This window comes from Ambystoma mexicanum, chromosome 1q (assembly GCF_040938575.1).
Source record: "Ambystoma mexicanum isolate Mex_15411 chromosome 1q, UKY_AmexF1_1, whole genome shotgun sequence".
NCBI classification, from domain to species: Eukaryota; Metazoa; Chordata; class Amphibia; order Caudata; family Ambystomatidae; genus Ambystoma; species Ambystoma mexicanum.
This window is the reverse complement of record NC_090922.1, coordinates 572,944,121-572,963,583: the sequence shown is the minus strand read 5'-3', so window position 1 is coordinate 572,963,583 and position 19,463 is coordinate 572,944,121. Positions and strand designations below refer to the sequence as shown.

The window sequence follows — 19,463 nt, the reverse complement described above, 5'->3', positions numbered from 1 at the left end:
TTTTTATTTTGTTACCTTTTTTCCTCTTCCCTATCCCAACCCCCCCCTTGTCTTGATGTGCCCTCGAAGCACAATTTGTTGCTGTAGAGTGCCCATTACAAATAACCAATAAAAAAAAAAAAAAAAGCCTGCCAGTTGGTGATGCTCCAAAAAAGGCATACTGTTTAGGCCACCCTGGAGCAGCCTCCCCTGGGCAGGATTGTGTAGCCATTGGGGCGTTTCACCATTTGAACCCTGTCTCACCCACCCCAGCATGATAGTGTTGCATGTGGGGGTTTCATCCCTGAACCCTTCATAAGCCCGCTTCCCCGCCCGGTCCACCTCTCCTGACCTTCTCCACTGCATCATCGGATTCCACTCTTCCCCCCCCCCACACCCCTTGCGAACAACCCGATCCCCTTCACACCCCCCTCATACTCCTGTGATTAAAGTTTCACCCTGCTGCGACTTCCTAGTTCTGGCAGACACCAGCTCACTTTGTCGGGGACAGGCTTTAAAGGCAGTCATTCTAAATCTGTCTTTGTGATGCACATCCAATACCCTGAAAAGAGACTATGACCAGACCACCTGAAATGCAAATAAACATGTGCAAGAGAGAGAAGCCTTATGCTCAACTCTATTGACATGCACACATTATCTGTAAGCAAGTTTTGGCATGTGCAGCCCTGCGCAGAATTTGTAAAGGCGTAAATACATGATGTTCTATACATCAGGATTGTAGATTGATCTCATCTCCCTCACTTCCCGCCTTAGCCCCTCCTTTCCATCTACAAGCTCTCAAGCTGTCCTGTATACTAGTGACAGCTTCATAAAATACCAAATAAAATAAGTCACAAAGTTTGGAGAGAAGTTCAAAAGGACATGAAAATACAAATTTGACGTGTCCAGCAGTGTTCCCATTTCTTACTTAAACACTACTGCTCAAAACATATTTTGGGATCCAATCACTGCAATAAAACAGAACCTCACAACCCACCCGTTTCCAATATGTCATCTGTAAACTGATGTTTTCCCTCAGCCAGAAGATAATTATAAATTTAAAAAACAAAACAATGGTAACCTTTTTCTGCCACATCTACAATGCCTTTAAACTAGATGTGGGCAATTCTGTTCTGGGAATGAGTCCTTCAAGAGAATAGCTTCATGTATGCAGGATGTTTAATAGACACAGAACATGGATTTTTTTAAAGTACTGGTAACAAACCTCAAATATTGATATGCCAGTGAATCTGCTGAGAGCGGCAACTCCAAAAAATCAGTGTGCCTGCACAGGCTGTGCATGTGTCGGTCTCAGTTCCGGTTCTGGCTTCTGGGTCGTCTTATTCCAAATTTCAAATTAACCTGAACAAAATGAAATTGGTTACCAATGTACTCTCACCTTTCATTAAACACAAAATGTTAGTGCTCCTCAAAAGCAGTTTTAACCTACATATCACGCTAGAAAGCATAACATGATTCCTGTTCAAGCTAACTTGTTCCTAATAACATGGAGATGCATTGAAAAACCAGCAGGAACAAGATAGCTCATTGTGCAATGGAATACAAGCAATGAGATACAGGGTGCATACAGAAATCAGGGCTTGGTGTTGAAAATGAATGATCACCCTGGGCTAATGCTCCCGAAAGTGGAATATGGCTAAGATGTTCTACTATGCAGCAGTCTAAACCATGGTGATTTCACAACAGGACTGTCAATATGCTTCAACAGCCATCAATCCTCTTTTTTCTTGCCACCAAGAAATCCTCCATGAGCTTGTCATATAATTTCTGGACAAGTAGATGAGTGACCTTTTAACCCCTCAACGAACCAATGCCATCACTAATGAAAGAGATGTGGTGACTACCTTTTGCATTATTTAATACATATCAATATTTGCTAACTCTCTCTCCTCTCCCTTGTATTTCCAAAACTACAACACTTGAAGGTCCCTGCTAGCTTCACCTCTGTGAATGCTATACGTTGACATTGTTAAGGTTTTGCTCCCTTTGCCCAACTTTATACTTAAACTAACCGGGAGCCATCAATATGAATGATCGATATATGAGGGTGGATTGTCCGTGCAACATCTGAGATCAATTGAGTCTGCTAGACATTTGTTGGGATACTTTAATGCACGGCACATGTCTGACATTTGGTGATTGAGAGGAGGGATGAAGAAACATACCCCCTCGCTGCGCAGCAAGGTCCCTCTCTATTGGTAAAACAAGGAGGGGGGACATTGATAGTGCCAGGAGATTTGAACACAAAGCCACTTTAAAATGGCGACCAGCTGAATCATGTGTGAAACCATAGCTATTCTCAAGTTTGGGAACCAGCCTCAAATCAGTTCACGTGTTCATTGATGAGTTTTTTGCACAATGCAGGCCGATTAGCCCGTGGAGTTTCTTTTCCAGATGTTCTGCAGAGGGACAGGCCTCTGGAAGACCAGTGACACCACTTTTCTCTAGCTAAGTGGGCATTCCAAATCTTTCCGTGAAGGAACTTTTCCAATTAAGTAGCTCACAAGCAAGTTAGGACCTGACATTTCTAATCCTTCTCATAACATTTTTAATGTGAGTAAACATCTATATTTTGGAGTGATCTTCCTGTGTCAGCTTTCAGATTCAGCAAAGAAACAGATGAATTTCTTGATTTAGGGAAATCCAGTGACCACCATTGGGCAAAATGAGAGTGAGCATTTATGAGGCACGTTATCCACTTGCAAAATGAAGAATAGCGCATCACAGAGCTTGCATTTCACTCGTTCTGCATGTATAAGTTATCTGCACCAAAAAGCTATTTTTCAGATCACAAATTAAATATGTAGCAGCCATGGGTTCGAAAAGACTAACTTGCATGGTAAGCGCAACATTTAAATCCCACGTCAGATGCGGTTGGTTCACCGACTTAAAAAGAAAGGGTTGACGGCTCAAAAATTATCCTCTTCCGTAGTGTAGTAGGCTCTTGAGCCAGTAAATATGCACACAGGAATCCCAGCTCTATGCCAGCCTTGTCTAGATTTCAAAATGAAAGTTGGAACCTCACTGTTGTCTGCATGTAAAAGGTTGATGTCCCTACTGAGGCACCAGTGGCAAAACCTAGACAATTTGCTAGCATAATGATTTCTCACAGGAGTTTTTCTGGGCTCTTTCATCACTCCTAGAATGTCCTGTGGCAAGGCCACTTTTTCCAAATGGCAAGCCGGCAGGACGAGGCGGGATGAGCTCAACTGAGGAGATGGATGAAGAATCGGCCTTCCCTGTGATAGAAGATCCTTTAGAAGCTAAGAGTAGCATCAGGGATTCTGAAAGAGTTCCAAGATATCTGAACATCAGCACCTGCTGGGACAGACTAGGGCCACTAGAAACACAAGGAAAAAGACTGCACATCAGCTTGCATAGAACATTTGGACTTAGGGGAAGTGGAATAAGATCTGTCAATCCTAACGAAGCAAAAATGTATCCGCTGGGGATCTTCACCCTCTCCCTTTCCCACACTGCATGGAGGACAGATCCTGTTGTATTCGACTACAAAAAAAAACTGAAGTGGAAAAAGCACACTGCATCGGTGGAAGATTGAATTAACTATGCTTGCAGACAATTCCCATTTGAGTGTGGCTTAAGTAAGCCTGCCCAAAGAGTCCCCGCCCCCACGGTGGTCCAGCCCATGAGCCACAATAGGAAATGTGTCATTCAATGGGCCAATCACACGGCCAAGTTTGCATAATTGCAAACATTTCATTCCAGAGGTTGAGGTAGCAGTAGATCATCATTGTGATTTTGTCCAGCAATCTTGGTAGTTCCAAATATTTTATTCAAGAAAGGCAACAAACAAGTGTAGCACAATCGTTCAACTGTTCAAGGTATGGCAAACCAAGCAACAGGGAAACAAAATAAGGGGTCCAAGAGGGATAGGGGGGCAGTTCGCAAGAACATTAGTAGAACCAAGCTTGCTGGCCCCAACTACAGTCCGCCCTTGTCAAAAGTCCCAGTCTTGACAGCCAATCGACTGTACATATTCAGTCATCATTACGATTTGAATTGAAACTTTGAGCCTTGACTGGCGGGGCAATGATTTAATCAATCCACTTCGACGGTCTGCTCCAACACAAACTTTCAGAGACGCAACACTTCAATGTTGGCTAACAGCACAGCCCTAATACACTGCAGCATTCCAGAATTGGCCAGTCTAGCAAGACGCTTATGAACTTGCCATAGGGAGCAATCCTGGGTTCAAAGGCAATTTGCTGTTCAGAAGAAAGTGAATGCTATTCATCACGTTTATCCAGAAAATGTGCAACTTTCGTGCAGGTCCAGCACATATGACAAAGGGAACCAGATACTATTGCCGCGTCAAGACAGGTCACTATACAACAAAAAAACAAGTGGAGACATCCTAACAGTTGTCTACTAACATCTAAAAAAGCCTGCTGTGTATATCTCGGATGCAGGATAAGCTCAGATTTCTTAGCAAAGACACATATTACCAACTGGGAGTCTGTTCGTCCCATGTCCAGGTCTTCATGCCGGCCATCAAGTTTCCTCCTCTCCTCAACCGACATCTGAGAATTTTCGAAGATCAGGGACAAACACGTTGAGGTGGAGGGTGGGAGGCCCATATAACTTAATTGATTTGCTACATTCCAGCAAAGACACCAGTCATCCACCCAATTCTGTCCTTCAGGGGGATCCAAAAGTTTAATATATATCGACCCAGCAACCGGCTTGTCAGTTTAGATTTAAACCCTGAGGTATTCAAAGCCTACCATCCTTTGTCTTTTCCACATATCACAAAGCTGAAGAATCTTTGACAGAGATAGGAATGTGACCCTGTTCTAGCCCATTCAATCAAGAGTGGGTTCCCCCGTATGGATGCCTCCTCATGCAAACAGAGGTTATCATCCAGAGACTTGAGAGTGCTTTCACATGCTAACCAAGCAATACATCACACAGTCAAAGAGTTGTGCAGTAGGAAACCTGTCCATAAATTTTTTTTTTTTTTTTAAAATCAGTGCATCAGGAGGGTGGGGGGGGAGGGCGCTAATCCGCTTCTCCAACCACAACCTACTAGAGGAGTAAAAAAAACTCTGCATGAATCAACCAATCGCTCTAGTGCCTCAGGGTAAATGCCCGATGATCTTCCTGAACATTGAGGAACCTTGAACCGCAGTCTTCAACCTTCTTCCTGATTATCCAGTCCAGCAGTTTAGGGAGTTTTCCTTTTCTACAAACATTGGCTTAACCGAGTTATTGTAACGATTCACCAGGTATCGTCACTTGTCACCAATGGGGAGCCTTTTTCCCCAGGAGGCTAGAGAGGTGCGGCCGCTACCCAATAATCCTACCCCTAGGGTGGTTTAATGCGGGAGGACCTCATGGGGAGGGATTCCCCATCTGAGGATAAGTACTACCACCTAGAGTATGGCCCGTTGGTCAACGTCACGCACCAACCCTTCCCTAAACTCTACCTGTCCCCCTCCATGGCAAACAACTTCCTTGAGAGTAGATCCATGCATTTCTGTAGAGTAGGAGAAACAGCCACAATAGAAAGTACCAAAACGAAGAAGACATGAAGATGACTGGTTGTGCTAGTACTCCTACGAGGTGGCCCTGAGGAGGCATGAAGATCAACCGATCGAGAACACAAAGGGCTTTGACAGTCTGCCCGGGCAACATTTTATAAGAAGAGAAGGACTGCGAGGGGGGGCGCTGTTGCACCGAAACAAGATGGCCACTTAGGTGGAGAGCTCCGGACGGGGAGAGCGAATAAACCTCGCTTCCACACCCTTAACTCCGTTTATTCAGTTGGAAAATGATGGTGCCCCTTTCTGGAACCCCCTCGACACATCCCTGTTGATTAAACACGCCCTGGACGCGCAGCTACGTCTCCTGATCGTGCTTGGGCTGCTGCTCCCTCCTCCCCCCGCCCACGGCTCTCTCCACCCACCTGAGAGCGCGGCACTGCAGGCCGCTGTGGGTGAGGGGCACCAAGCCCCCTAAGGCGTGCTGTGCCGCGGTGGCCGGCGAGGCTCCCTCCCTTGCTTCTTCCATCACTGAGGGTGGCCTTGTGACAATGGCCCTTCCGTGTGCGGCCACCACCCTCTTCAAGACATCGGCGTGATCCGGAGGCTTTGGAGCTCTGGCGCCGCCTACTTATCCACCGCGGCTGTTCCTTTTGCCTGCACTTCGTCTGCCTCCTCCCCCGGCCGCCCCCTCAGGATCACTGCTCCTTGACGACTTCAAGGTAGGAGGATGGGGGGGGGGCCAGGTGGGACCGACGCCGAAGATCCTTGTCACCAGCCCGTGTACTCCTGGAGTGCCTTGCGGCCCGCCTCCCTCCACTCCCACTTGATCGCAGAGCCTCTACCTAACCTGGGCGGAGGCGGCTGGCGCTGGATCCCCGGCGCTAGGAGCTGCGGCGGGGCTGCCCCCGCCCGCAGCCCTCAGAGGCGCCTGCCCGGGTCGAGCCTGGGCCGTACCATTGTTCTCTCCTGCTGGCGTTCCCCCTCCCCCCTGCACAACTGTTGGGGAAGCCTAAATGCGCGTCCTATGATCCGCGCTCCTGCACTGTGAGGCCCGCCTGCAAGCACCCCACTACGCGCCTCCACCGCAGCGCCACGGACATTGACTCTCCCTCCTCATACAGCCATGCAGAACAACCGCTGGGCTAATATACAATATTTCATAGCTTCCTGAATTTATCACTCCAAACCACCGAAGTGGATCCTGTGGTTCCTTGCTGCCTCGCTGTGCCAATTTAATCTGGCTGGTTAGCCACGCGGTCCTCCGTTTGCACAGCACGGTTTTGGCGCTCCATACCCTCCTGTCCAGTGACTGAATCTCCCTTGGACACGTGCGTTACCCTGCTCACAGTTCCTCCATAGTGACCGAGTTGTCCATACCTTGCATTTCACTGGGCCAACTCTCATGGAGCCCCACGGCCGCTGATCCGAGCCATCTCCTTCTGCACTACCTCAGTGAGCCAACAACCCTTTGGCACCATCACACCGCAGCTCCCTGGCAGCTGCGTCTCGCGCCCCCGGTCCTATAGGGCTTTGAGTGATCACCTCAACCAACGAACTTCATCGGCATCCTCGTGCTAACCCATCCCAGGGCATTCAGTGACGCAGTGTTTGATATCCCTGATCGTAAGTTTATCCCTGGGTCCTGGGTGCCACGCACGTCTCGTCACCATGACCAAGGGTGCTAGGACCGGTAAGAAGCAAAGCTCTTTAAACATGTTTGCTAAAACGCCCTCCAGGCTGCCAACTGAGCCCCTAGAGGAATCACCAACCGTCTCGACATCGGCTACCCCAGATGACTCGCAGAAAATGCTCGAGTACATGCGAGAAGGCTTCACCACGCTTCATACTAAACTGGACAATATGAACGGTACCATCTCCTCTATAAAGGCCCATATCGAAAGAACGGACAGCAGGGTTGCTGAGGTTGAGACAAGGGTTGGCGCCGCGGAGGATGATCTGGGTTCTCTTCGCGCCGCTGTGACTACTTACCAGCCGGATCTCGGCTGTTGAGAGGAAAAACGATGACCTCGAATCCCGCTCTAGGCGGAATAACCTCCACATTGTCGGCGTACCAGAGGACAATATTAAGGAGCCCATGGAGGACTATTTGGAACGTCTCCTAACACTCCTTGACAACCCTAAGCTCTCAAAACAATTCGCTGTGGAAAGGGCTCACCGCTCTCTGACCGCGAAGCCCAGACCGGGGGCACCACCCCGTCCCATCATAGCCAGAATCCTAAAAATTTCTGCGACCGGGACGAACTCCTGCGAGCAGCCAGAGCCAAGGGGGATTTGCTCTTGGAGTGGCGAGGATACACATGTACCCGTATTTCTCCGTCGCTGTGCAACAAGAGCGCAAGACCTTTCTGGCGGTAAAAAAAAGACTTCGAGACTTGGGAGTTAAATACTCCATGTTTTTTCCCCGCAAAACTAAGGGTCAAACACTGCAAACAAACATTCTTCTTCACTATTCCTGAGGAGGCCTTGAAGTTTATAGACGAGCACATTCCGGGTTGACCTGCTCATCGTCAATACTAGATTTATCTCTACTATGGTTATTGTTGTGTCTGAGCCGCATATGGGATCGCCGTCGGCTGGTTCCCCCTATGATGCTATTCACCAAATGGAGTTTATTTGTTGCTGGTTTTGTTAATGTTGCTTCATTTATCCTTTGCTAAAGTGGCCTTAATAGCCGCATGGTTTACTGCTGTTGGGAGACATTTGACCCCCTGATTGGTTCCTAGTTTGGTAACTGTCCTACTGTTACTGCTGTGACCCCAACGATTATACCCAGAGATCCTGACCCGGCCATTCCGGGTCTACGATATGCATTTATGATGGTGTATCAGTGTCCATGGCTACGCCCCCTATGGTTCCACTCATCCTCCTCCTCCTCACTGCCATGGTCTCTCCACACCTCGCACCTACCCCGAACACCGTGGTTAATCCTACTGTATTGCAGAATCTCCTTCCACTCTCCCCTGTCCGGTGCGCCATTGCCCGGCTGCTAACAGACCCCCAGGCGTTGATGCCTAGAAGTTCGCGGTTGCTCTGGTTTTGTTTGGGTGAGGGATGTGGGTGGGGGGCGGGGGTTGTGATGTTATGGTTAAAAAAGTCTTGACAGTCGCCGGAAGCACCGCTTGCACCACAGCAGTACGTCTTACATATTTGGATAGGGGTTCACATATATCCAGTGTTTTTAACTTCCTCTTGCTGATAATCCCCTTGCAGAAGTACTATCAACACCCCCGGGGTTATGGCTAGCACTGACCTGACCTTTATGAGCTGGAACGTACGGGGCTAGGCATTTACAAAAAAATGCAGCAGATTCAGCTGCATGCCGAACGACACAGGGCTAAAATCCTATGTTTACAGGAAACCCATGCCCGCTCGGAGCAATGTGAGCGCTTTGCTAAATGATGGGGACCCCAGAGGTACTATAACAACTATTCCACTCAAAGCCGGGGTACTCTTACCTTGATACACAAGAGCCTGAAGTTCACATGTCACCACTCCCACATAGACGCTCTTGGTAGATATGTACTGATCATTGGCAACCTGCAACACTAGGAGGTAGCCATCCTAAATATATAGGGCCCCAATGTGGACGACCCAGATTACTACCTACACCTGGCGTCTCTACTTGAAGGCTACCTCCTGATCCCCATTTTGTGGGGAGGTGACTTTAACACAATACTGGATGTCACCCTAGATAGATCAGGCTCTAGGCCTCGCCAACTATCCAAAGCAGCATACGCTGTCCTTACAACGCTCCCCCCGCTTGGCACTAGTGGACGCCTGGCGCCTAATGATCCCCGATTCCCGCACATACTCCTTTTACTCCTCAGTACATGATTTGCATTCCAGAATAGACAGATGGCTTATAACGGACATGCTGGTCAGGCACCTGTCTCACCTGGCTATCCTTCCCAGGACACTATCAGACCACTCACTGGTTCTCATCTCCTTAAACTGGGGACCGGACGTCAATAGGACTAGACAATGGAGGATGAGCCCTCACTCGCTTCTTGATCAGGTCTTCGCAACCGAGCTCGAATCCTCCATTGAGTAATTCTTTGAGATCAACACAAACTCAGTATCAACACAAGCGGTACTCTGGGAATCCTTTAAAGCACACACAAGAGGAATCGCCATCTCCAAAGGATGTGGCATCCTGAAGGGAATCCATGCAAACATTGTCGCTAGCGAATCGGCCCAGGCTACCCTCGAGTCCCAATACGCCCATGATCATTCTCCAACCACTCTAGCGGCACTGGGAGCGGAGCTGGATAAGTTCCGAGGCCTTGCCGAACGCGAGGTTACATTTCTGGACTCCCCACAGTCGGTGAGGGCGAACGCCCCGGCCGGATGCTGGCTAGGCTGTTGCGTCGCGAACTTGGAGCCCCCAATATCCCGGCTATAATGCGGCCCGACAGCTCACTGGCCGCCTCACATCAAGACATCAATTCTGAGTTCCTCTCGTTCTACACCACCCTGTATGCAGAGGCTGATGACCCAAGATCCCAGAAATTGACTCCTATTTAGAGAATCTCCCCCTGTCAGTCCTTTCGGCCGACGCCAGCTTCTTCCTCAAGAGATCTCTCACCACGGAGGAACTTGTCGAGGCCATTGAGTCGCTGGCGTCGGGGAAGGCCCCAGGCCCGGATGGGCTCCCCCATGGATTTTCATAAATACAAGACCCACCTGGCCCCACACCTGCTGACCCTTTGGGAAGAATCGTGCAAAAAAGGAATACTCCCCCCATCTCTTTGTGAGGCACCGATTACGGTACTCCTCAAACCTGGTAAGCCCCCCCACTCAGTGCGGCTCATACCGACCACCATTGTTGATTAACAGCGATGTTAAAATATACGCTAAACTCTGAGCCAACCGCTTAGCCCCATACATGTCCCACATCATCCATCCTGACCAGGCTGGAATTGTCCCGGGTAGGTCCACATCCTTGAATTTAAGAAGGCTCTTCAATGTGATTAGCAGGATAAGCCCGGCCACACAGGCGGTTGCAGCCACTCTGGCCATGCAGAAGGCATTTGACTCGGTATCGTGGAAATACCTATGGAGAGTCATAGTCCTTGAGAAGTGCAAATTCGGCCCCAACTTCTGCACCTGGATTAAACTGCTCTACACCGATCCATCAGCCAGGGTCCGCACAGAGGACAGGTGCTCCGCTCCCTTCCAGGTATCCAGAGGCACACGTCAAGGATGCCCCTTCTCCCCTCTCATTTTCGCCATAGCCATGGAACCCTTCGCTGACATGGTTCGGCAGTCACACTCACACAGGGGATTGCGCACAGCCGGCCATTCAGATATAGTCTCCCTCTACGCCGACGATGCCTTGTTATACATCCGTTCCCCCGAAACCAACCTCGCCCCTATACTAGCAGACGTTGCCCGTTTTGGAGATATATCTGGTTTGAAAGTAAACTGCTCCAAGTCGGCCTTATTTCCCGCTTACAGACTCCACGCAACCCCCCGCTGACTTGTGTGGGTTCAACTGGTCTCCATCTAGCATCACTTACCTGGGGGTGGTGGTCTCCCGCCACACGGTGCAGCTGTGCGAGGACAATTACCAGAATTACCTAACTAACTTGGCTACGAAAACCTCCAGCTGGGCCAGACTCCCCATTTCACTAGCAGGCAGAATTGGAATACTTAAAATGGTAGTATTACCCCAATTACTTTACCGATTTACCAATCTGCCGGTGTGGCTTGGGGACGCGTTTTTTTCAAACACTACGCCGTATAAACAACTCCTTTCTCTGGCATTCGGGGGCAGTCCGCCTCAAACTGTCTACACTGACCGCTCCCAAGGAACTGGGTGGGTTTAGCGCCCCAGACTTCCTCAGATACTGGGTGGTAGCCCAATCCCAGTTCGCCGCCCATTGGTTCAACACTGTTGATCCTCCCCCACATGTTCGCCTGGAGAAGCTAACAGACTGTGACCGAGTGATTGGCTCCCTAATCCTCAAGCCGACCCCCCCTGACTCAGAGTCCACTAACCCCGTAGCTAGCACATCATTAGCATTGTCCAAACTCTGGACAATGGTCGGCGTACGTCACCCATTCCACAGGGACCTGCCATTATGGAATTTCTTCCCTGAGGTCCCACATATTCCTCAATCAGTGGTTTCTCATTGGGCGGATGCCGGCTTCTTGACGCTCCGTGATGCCTACGAACAGGGGAACTTCATCGAGTGGCCTGATCTCCCCGTCTCCCTCAGGCGCCGGCCCTCAGTGTGGTTACAATACTCTTCACTCCGGGAGAATCTTAAATCCAGATACTCAGATTTCCCCTCCTTGCCTCCCGATGAACCGATAGTGGCAGAGCTCTGCTCCTTTCTCTCCTTCAGGGGTAAAGTGTCTAGACTTTACTCCCTTTTGCAGGCCAGGGCAGCCCCCTCCTTCGCTAAGCTGAGACACAAGTGGGAGGAGGACCTCGGGGTCAAGCTTAGCAATGAGAAATGGTCCCGAATGTGTGGCCGCACCCACGATGTATCCTACAATACTAAATTTAAGTTAATCCAATTCAAGGTGCTACACCGGTATCATCATACCCCAATAAGACTTCATCACATGTTCTGCAGCGTCCCTCCCAGTTGCTCCAGGTGTGGCGCGGATCAAGCCTCTTACATCCACATGCTATGGCACTGTCCCCGCCTGACCCAATTCTGGTTGGATGTCTGTTCCACACTCAGACATCTTAGAACACACTATTGCCCCCACCCCGCTACATTGCTTGTTCCATGACCTCCCTCAACTGCCCCGCGACTAAGAAACTGGCATGTCTCTGCATGCGGTTAGCAGTTCGCTGCATATTGTTATGTTGGCTCTGCCCTAGGGCTCCCACCTATGCACAGTGGCTTAGGTCAATTACTTGGGCACATGATACTGAGGAGTCCTGGAGCGCATTGCAACACCCACATTCAAGGACGAGAGACATTTGGCGGAAATTCCGAGATAATATGTCTGCCATGGACTCACCGTCAATTTCGGCATCTTCCTCCCCCGATGGTTCCCCTTAGATGTTAACCCCCGTGAAACTTATCACGCGGTCTGCTGCCTGGCCCCCGGTATATATCTCAGTTAACTCAAGATGTACTGCTCAATATGTATATTGCTTGTTTTTCTCTTGTTGATGGTGCCATGCGGCTCCTGTTGCTTTCTGGTATTTTGTCAAGTCAAATAAAAAAAAGGTAAATTAAAAAATAAATTAATAAATAAATAAGAAGAGGGGCAGCAGGTGTGCAAACCATCCAGAGCAGGGATTTCAAATCGTGTCGGCTGACCGGGGATGTCGAAGAGTGGAAGATGAGTCGCTGAGGGAGTTCTCTGTGGGTCCAGCTGGAGCAGACCCAAACACGCAACAGGAAGAGAGACGAGCAGACCAGTAGAGTGCAAAGCCGCCACAATACTGCAGAGGAGAGGAGCCCGAAGAGCCAGAGACACACTCACAAGTCCCAGGAAGCCCCGGTGGAATATCAAAGTCCAAAAGAAGGTAACGGGAGGTCAAGGGACCCAGAGGGGACACAGGGTTAGAAGAGAGGCAGGCTTGAGACGCTGTCCTACGGCCCAGTAGTAACAATCAACTATTGGGAAGGGTGGACCAAGCATCCGAGGAGAACTTTTCGCGGTGGCAAGGGTAAGCCCACTGACCACCAGAGAAGGGTCTGAGACCCTAACCCAAGTGAACTGAGCATAAAAAGGGAACTTCCTCATTGCATTGGCTGCAACATGTCCTCTGACCACCAGAGAAGGGTCTTGGATCCGACATAAGTGTACCAAGCATCAGAGAAAAGCATCCTTTTCGTAATGGCAGAGAAAAGTCCATTGAGGCCCCGAGAAGAATTTGGGACTTTGCTAATACCAGGTGAAGGGAGTCATTTTTTTGGTCTTGAAAGTTGAAGATACTGAAAACCTTTTTGATCAAGAGACAACAGGCGAAGGAAGTAATTCCCTCTAGCTTTGGTGTGAATTATATTAGTGTGTGTAAACCAATACCAGGAGAAGGGAGCCATTCTCTTGGTCCTGAAAGTTGAAGAAACTGAAAACCTTTTTGAGTAGGGGACGCCAGATAAATAGCGATTCCCCTGGCTTTGTTGTGAACTATATTGGAGTATGGGAACCAATACCAGAAGGGAGCCATTATACTGGTGCAAAGGTTCCTTGGAACCACAAGTCAGGGGAATAGAGTCATTCTCTGTCACATCCTTTTGCCAAAGAACATATCTGTGAATACCGCCCAAACACCAGGAGAAGGCACTTATTCTCCTGGAGAAAGAACTTTGACGTATTCTTTAGATGCAGTGTGAGGGGATAGTTGTAGGTTGTGACACGGGATGGTGGAGTTTGATTTCGACAGACAGTCTGGATCTTTTAGTATTAGTTTGAGACAGGGAAACCCCTCTTAGAAGATGAGGATAGTGAGGGTTTCTTTTCATGGTCAATTTTATTGCCAATCAAAATGCCACCCTTATGTCAGCATCCTTCAACACCCTTACATTATCCACCAGGAGTAGCAGATCACCAACATAACCGGTACCTAAAGTACCTTTGTATTTATTTTTTTATATAGCGCTTTAATCCAAAGCGCTTTACAGTTTAACCACAAGAATACATCAAACACGGAACAGTGAATCAAATCAGAAAAACAGTATGTAGAACAATTTGCATATGAGAAGGAAGAGAGGAGGGGGTGGGGAAGGAAGGAAGAGGGAGAGAAAGTAGGGAGTGAGTGGTAGGAAGAGGAGATTTTAGGAAAGATGGGGGAAGATAAAGAGAACTATGACGGGGAAACTAGAGGGAGAGAGAAATGTAAAAGTGGAATAAGGTGTCAGGGAGGGGAATGAAGGAGTGATTTCAAGGAGGAATAGGTGGGGATGGAGCAGACAGAAAGTGGTAGGGAGTTCCAGTGTAAAGGGACAAGGAGCTGAAAGGAGCGGAAACGAGAAGAGGCACAAGGGGGTGGGGGGACAGAAAGTAAGAAGAGATCAGCAGAACAAAGGGAGAGAGAGGGGGTGTAGAATGAGAGACGAGAGGAGAGGTATGGATGGGCAAGGTCATGAAGAGATTTAAAGACAAGACAGAGGAAGTGAAATTTAATTTGGGAGTGGAAAGGAAGCCAGCAGCCTAGGTAAGAGTGAGTTGGAGATGGAGTCCAGGGGAGAGAGAAGACAGAGGGTACAGATGGGAGACTGGTAAAGGGATTGGAGGGGGGGGGGGGCAAGATGGGAAGCGGGGAGACCGAAGAAGAGAGAAGAACAATAGAAAAGGAGAGAAAATATGAGGGAGGAGATTAAACGTTTGGTAGCATGGAAGGTGAGAGAAGAACTAAGGACCAAGTCATTTTAATGGAGTCAAGACAGCTCCGCCAGGTATGGAATAACGGAGACCAGTAATGAAATCATTCAATTTCCCAAGAATTACTCAAGCATTGAAAGAAACAGCAGTAGTAATATCTTTTGAAATATGAATACCAAGATATTTAATAGATTAAGGGCACCATGTCATAGCATATAAAGGAATATTTGAAAGACATGCAGAATTTCAGACTTATCGATGTTACGTTTATAACCCAAAACTATGGAGAAATCATTTATTGGGGCAATACGATTAGGAATAGTGTGAAGGATTAGATCTATAAAGTATGATATAATCTACATAAAATGAGATTTTTACTACATTATTTAACTAATAATAACCCAAATATTCTAATTTGTTCTACTGTTTTGTAAAAGCGGTTCTAGGGGGAAAATAGCATAGGGGGAAGGGGGCACCCTTTTTCAGCACCTCTTAAAAAACGAAAGGGTTGTGAGAATGTATTATTAACAAAAAGTCGTGCTAAGGAGTCCATACCACTTTAAAGGTTCAAACAAAAATGACCAAGATAAGCAATCAAAAGCCTTTTCTGCATCGAAGAATAAGGGAATCAGGTGATTTTTGAGAAGGAGATAGAATGTCAAAAGTAATCTGGCATTTGAAGAGGCATAGCAACCCATTATGAAACCGGACTAATCCTCATGAAAAGGCTTGGGAATAAAATGTTCTAATCTATTAGCTAAAATGTTTGCAAACATTTTTCAGTCAGCATTAATAAGGGATATGGGACAATAATTTTGAATTAGTGAAGCATCTTTGTCCAGTTTAGGAAAGACTATTAGTATGGCTTCACCAAAAGTACCAAAACTCTGACCTTGAGGGAAAAAGTCGTCATATAGCTCAACAAGTTTAGGGGAAATTAATTCAGAGAAAGATCTGTAAAAGTCTGTAGGATCACCATCGGGACCTGGGGGTTTCCCAGTTTTAAGATCCAAGTTAGCTTTTTTAATTTATTGGAAATCATTGGTGTTCTCCAAGGAAGACAGTTCAATTGGTTCAGTAAGCATTTTATTATGTTTTGTTGAGAATTGTTTTCAGGGATTTTAATACCTGGATCAGAGGTATAAAGATCAGAGTAAAAAACACTTTGTTTACCTGTCTACCATTAGTCATTTTTCTACGAATTGAATCAATAATGGATGTTATTATGGATTTCTCTCTTATTTTTAAAGGAAAGATGCCAATAGTTTGCCGGCTTTGTTGGAGCCTCCATAATATTTAGCTTTGATTCACAGTAAAGAATTCCACACCTTTCATTAAACTTAATAGGTTTAGACCTCAATTATTTTACTGTATTATCATTTGTGTTATTAAATCAGGACGTTTCAAGTAATTTAATAGAGTGAAGTCAGTCATTGGACATCATTTAGTTTTTTCTCAAATGAAACAAATTGTCCATTAAAACACTTATAAGAGCAGATTTTAATGAGTCCCAATTATGGTGGTTGGAGGTATCCTCTGCACAGGTATTTAAAAAAAAAATCATTGCCTTTTTCAATAAAAGCAGGTTTTTTAAAAGATATGAATTAAATCTCAGTGGAATGATTATGTCGAAGTTCCCATTCAAGGGAAGTATGAACAAGCTCTAAAATAATTCTGGGGCCAATTTCTGAATTCTGTGTGGTGTTAAAAATATAGGCCAATCTAGAGAAGGACTGGTGTGGTGTTAATGTTAGTGTTAGTGTTAAAGGACATTTGTACCGCGCACTATGACCACCGGAGTGGTCCCCTGGTGCTCTGGCGGCTTTGAAATAGGGAGGGAGGGCGAGTTATGGGAGGTGACTGGAAAAAGTGCTAGAGTGGAGTGATTTGCTGTTGGCGGCCTCAGCCCGGTGGGTCCGTTGGCTGTGCCTGGGGTGTTTGCGGCCGGTAGTCATGTACTGTTGTGCGAGTTTATGTGTGTTTTGTTGTTGCAGTGTGGTGAGGTTTGTGCGGTTTGTTGTGCTGTAGGTTTGAGGTTGTGATCAAGTTTTTATGATCAAGTTTGTATTTGTTCTCATGTGATGAGTTTTTAGTTTGAAAATCTCAATAAATCTAATTCTGATAGTATGTGAGTTATAGTCTTTTGGAACACGGGACAACTGTTGATAAAGGCGTTTTTCTACCTTTCTATTTCTTGTATGATTTAATTCAAAACATTGTTTTCCTGTTTGCGAACTGGGTTGTGTGGCAGATGCACCAGGGAATGAATGTTTTACAAGGTTTGCAGTTGAAGGAGTTTCATTTAGTATGGTAGCACTGGTTTCATTGAAATTAGTTACTGTGTTGCGTGTGGTTTGCGGCTTGTTTCTTTGCAACACCACGGGTCCCAATCCTGCAGAGAAAATGTCATTCCTTTCTCCACATTCAGGGGTCTGATGGACTGAGGTGGATGTCCTCAGAGTGTCTACAAACTTTGGCATAGTCTTTTGTTTCATAGTCCCAAAAGCTGCCTTGGAGTGTTCACTGCTGGCTCTCATTTCGATATCATAACGATCAACTACATGTGCCCACTCTGCTCTCCTTGGCAGGACCTCAAGTTTCAGGGTGGGCAACCGTGCAGTAGAGCCTTCTGTCCTCTCCCTCCCATCAGGTTCCATGTGATTCAAAATACTTGGGCTGCCCCATTCTTCAAGCTCCACCACAACCTCAGATTTCACAGATCCAAACTCTACAGCGGCACTTCTAAGTCTTCCCCTTCCTTTCCGAAGTCATGAGATCCCGGGCAAGAGACTTCTCCCAAATGCCAGTGCTTGCCATAGTCTCTGGTGTCACAAACTCAAATCCTTCATCCAGGGGGTCCGACACTTGGCCCGATAATGATAATAGCAGAATTTTTATTATCTGATATGAAGACCATTTGCCTAAAGTATTCCTCAATCATCTGTACTATGACATCCAGGGACGAAATAGACCGATGACTCTACCATTCAACAGCTCCCTCTGGCAGAATCTGAATGAACTGCTCCACTATGATGAGCTCAACAATCTCTTCAGAATCTCTGGTTTCAGCCATTTCCAGCCCAGGCCCCGAAGCCGATGGGCCACCGTTTGTGGTGGTGCTCCGGAGGTGAAAGTGAGACTGAAGAATCTCTTCTGGTAGTTTTCTTCCCTCCCACCCACAGTCAAGTATGGCATCTTTCAATTGGTCATAATTCTTAGAAACATAATATGGCAAAGTTTGAAAAATGTCCAGGGCCTCTCCAGAAAGCAAGGGAGCTAGATGCATTGCCCAGTCCTTTTGAGGCAAGAAAGATGCCTCTGCAACACATTCAAACGCACATAAGAAGGCTTGCAGGTCTTCATCAGGCTCCATCTTGAAAAGCCTCATGCCTTTTCTTTTAGTCTGGGACATCATTAAAAGGTTTTAGGTGCGATTCTAGTTAGCAGGACTGTAATCTAAACTGGACCTGCACAGAGGACGGTTACATCCTGGGAAAGTGTTATCAGGACCTACTTCTCCACATGAACAACTTGCAGCCACTTGCTTCTCTGTGTCCTCTCAGCGGTGCCACACTCCAGTTCCTCGGGTGTAGTGACATACATTCTTTAACAGTTCAGTGCAGTGTTCATGTCTGTTTCCCACCAGTGACATTAAAGATCAATATGAAGATTTTCCATTTCTGTACCTCCTCTTGAGACATAATCCGCATGGTAGTGACTGTCTAGTTCCCATCCGAGAAACCTTTCCAGCAACACTGCATCCATGGATCTCCACCTGTCTGGGAGACGGTTCCATGGCAGGGTTAAAAACGAGGGTAAACGGTGGCAACCCAGTCAAGAACTGCTAGAGCCAAAAGCAATTCAAGAGAAGGCCACCCATCGGAATCCTCACCTTCCCATTAGCACAGTGTCTGAAAATGATGCAGAAACCAACCAGCTAGTCCAAATTTTCAAAACGAATACTTCAGATAGGACCATCGCTCCTGGTCAAAAGCTCACTGGGCATTCAGAAGCACGACCGCTGCGGGGGGGGGGGGCGGGGGGAACCAGGGTCTTAATGATAGCATTGCTCAGTCTACCTACTGCGGTGAGCTGGAGGAACTACCCACGCAGATCAAATGAGAGGGGGACTACGATGCTACCAGATGTTGGCCAAGAGGACAATTGGGGACGGTGCTCCATTCATTCCGAGCCCATGTTACTTGATTCTCATCCATGCAGCAGCACACTACATTGCCCTGGAAGGTAGACCAATGTAAAATAGACCAAATCTGAGAGATCGAATCAATCTCTCATAGCATCAGCATCCCCTTCACGCGCGCACACACAAACACACACAAGTTGGACTGACTACTGGGTTGGCACACCCGACCCAGTAGTGTCTGTCCAGCTGCAGTAGCGGGTTAATAACCTGTCTGCAGTTCGCCACTCTCCATCCGTCTCCCTCCATCTTGTGACAAGATCATGATGAAGGGAGAAAGAGTGGCGCCAGCGAACTGAAGTCATGGCACGGCCAGCCACTCATCCAAGTCAGACTCACATAATTCGCTTGAATAATGGCCAGTGGGTCCCAGCTGGGGCATGGTGGACTAGTGGCATGAGATGGAGGGAAGTCCAACTTCCCATCCTGCACTGCTCCAG

At 47.4% G+C, this 19,463-nt stretch overlaps 1 protein-coding gene across 1 annotated transcript in view; it reads right to left on the bottom strand.

Annotated features, from left to right (window-relative positions):
• The window catches only part of EDEM3 (ER degradation enhancing alpha-mannosidase like protein 3), a 925,252-nt gene that overhangs the window by 574,300 nt on the left and 331,489 nt on the right, over window positions 1-19,463 (bottom strand). Inside the window, 3 exon segments of the mRNA XM_069641064.1 lie at window positions 1,205-1,252; window positions 1,254-1,313; window positions 1,315-1,341. Coding sequence (XP_069497165.1) covers window positions 1,205-1,252; window positions 1,254-1,313; window positions 1,315-1,341 — 135 coding nt within the window.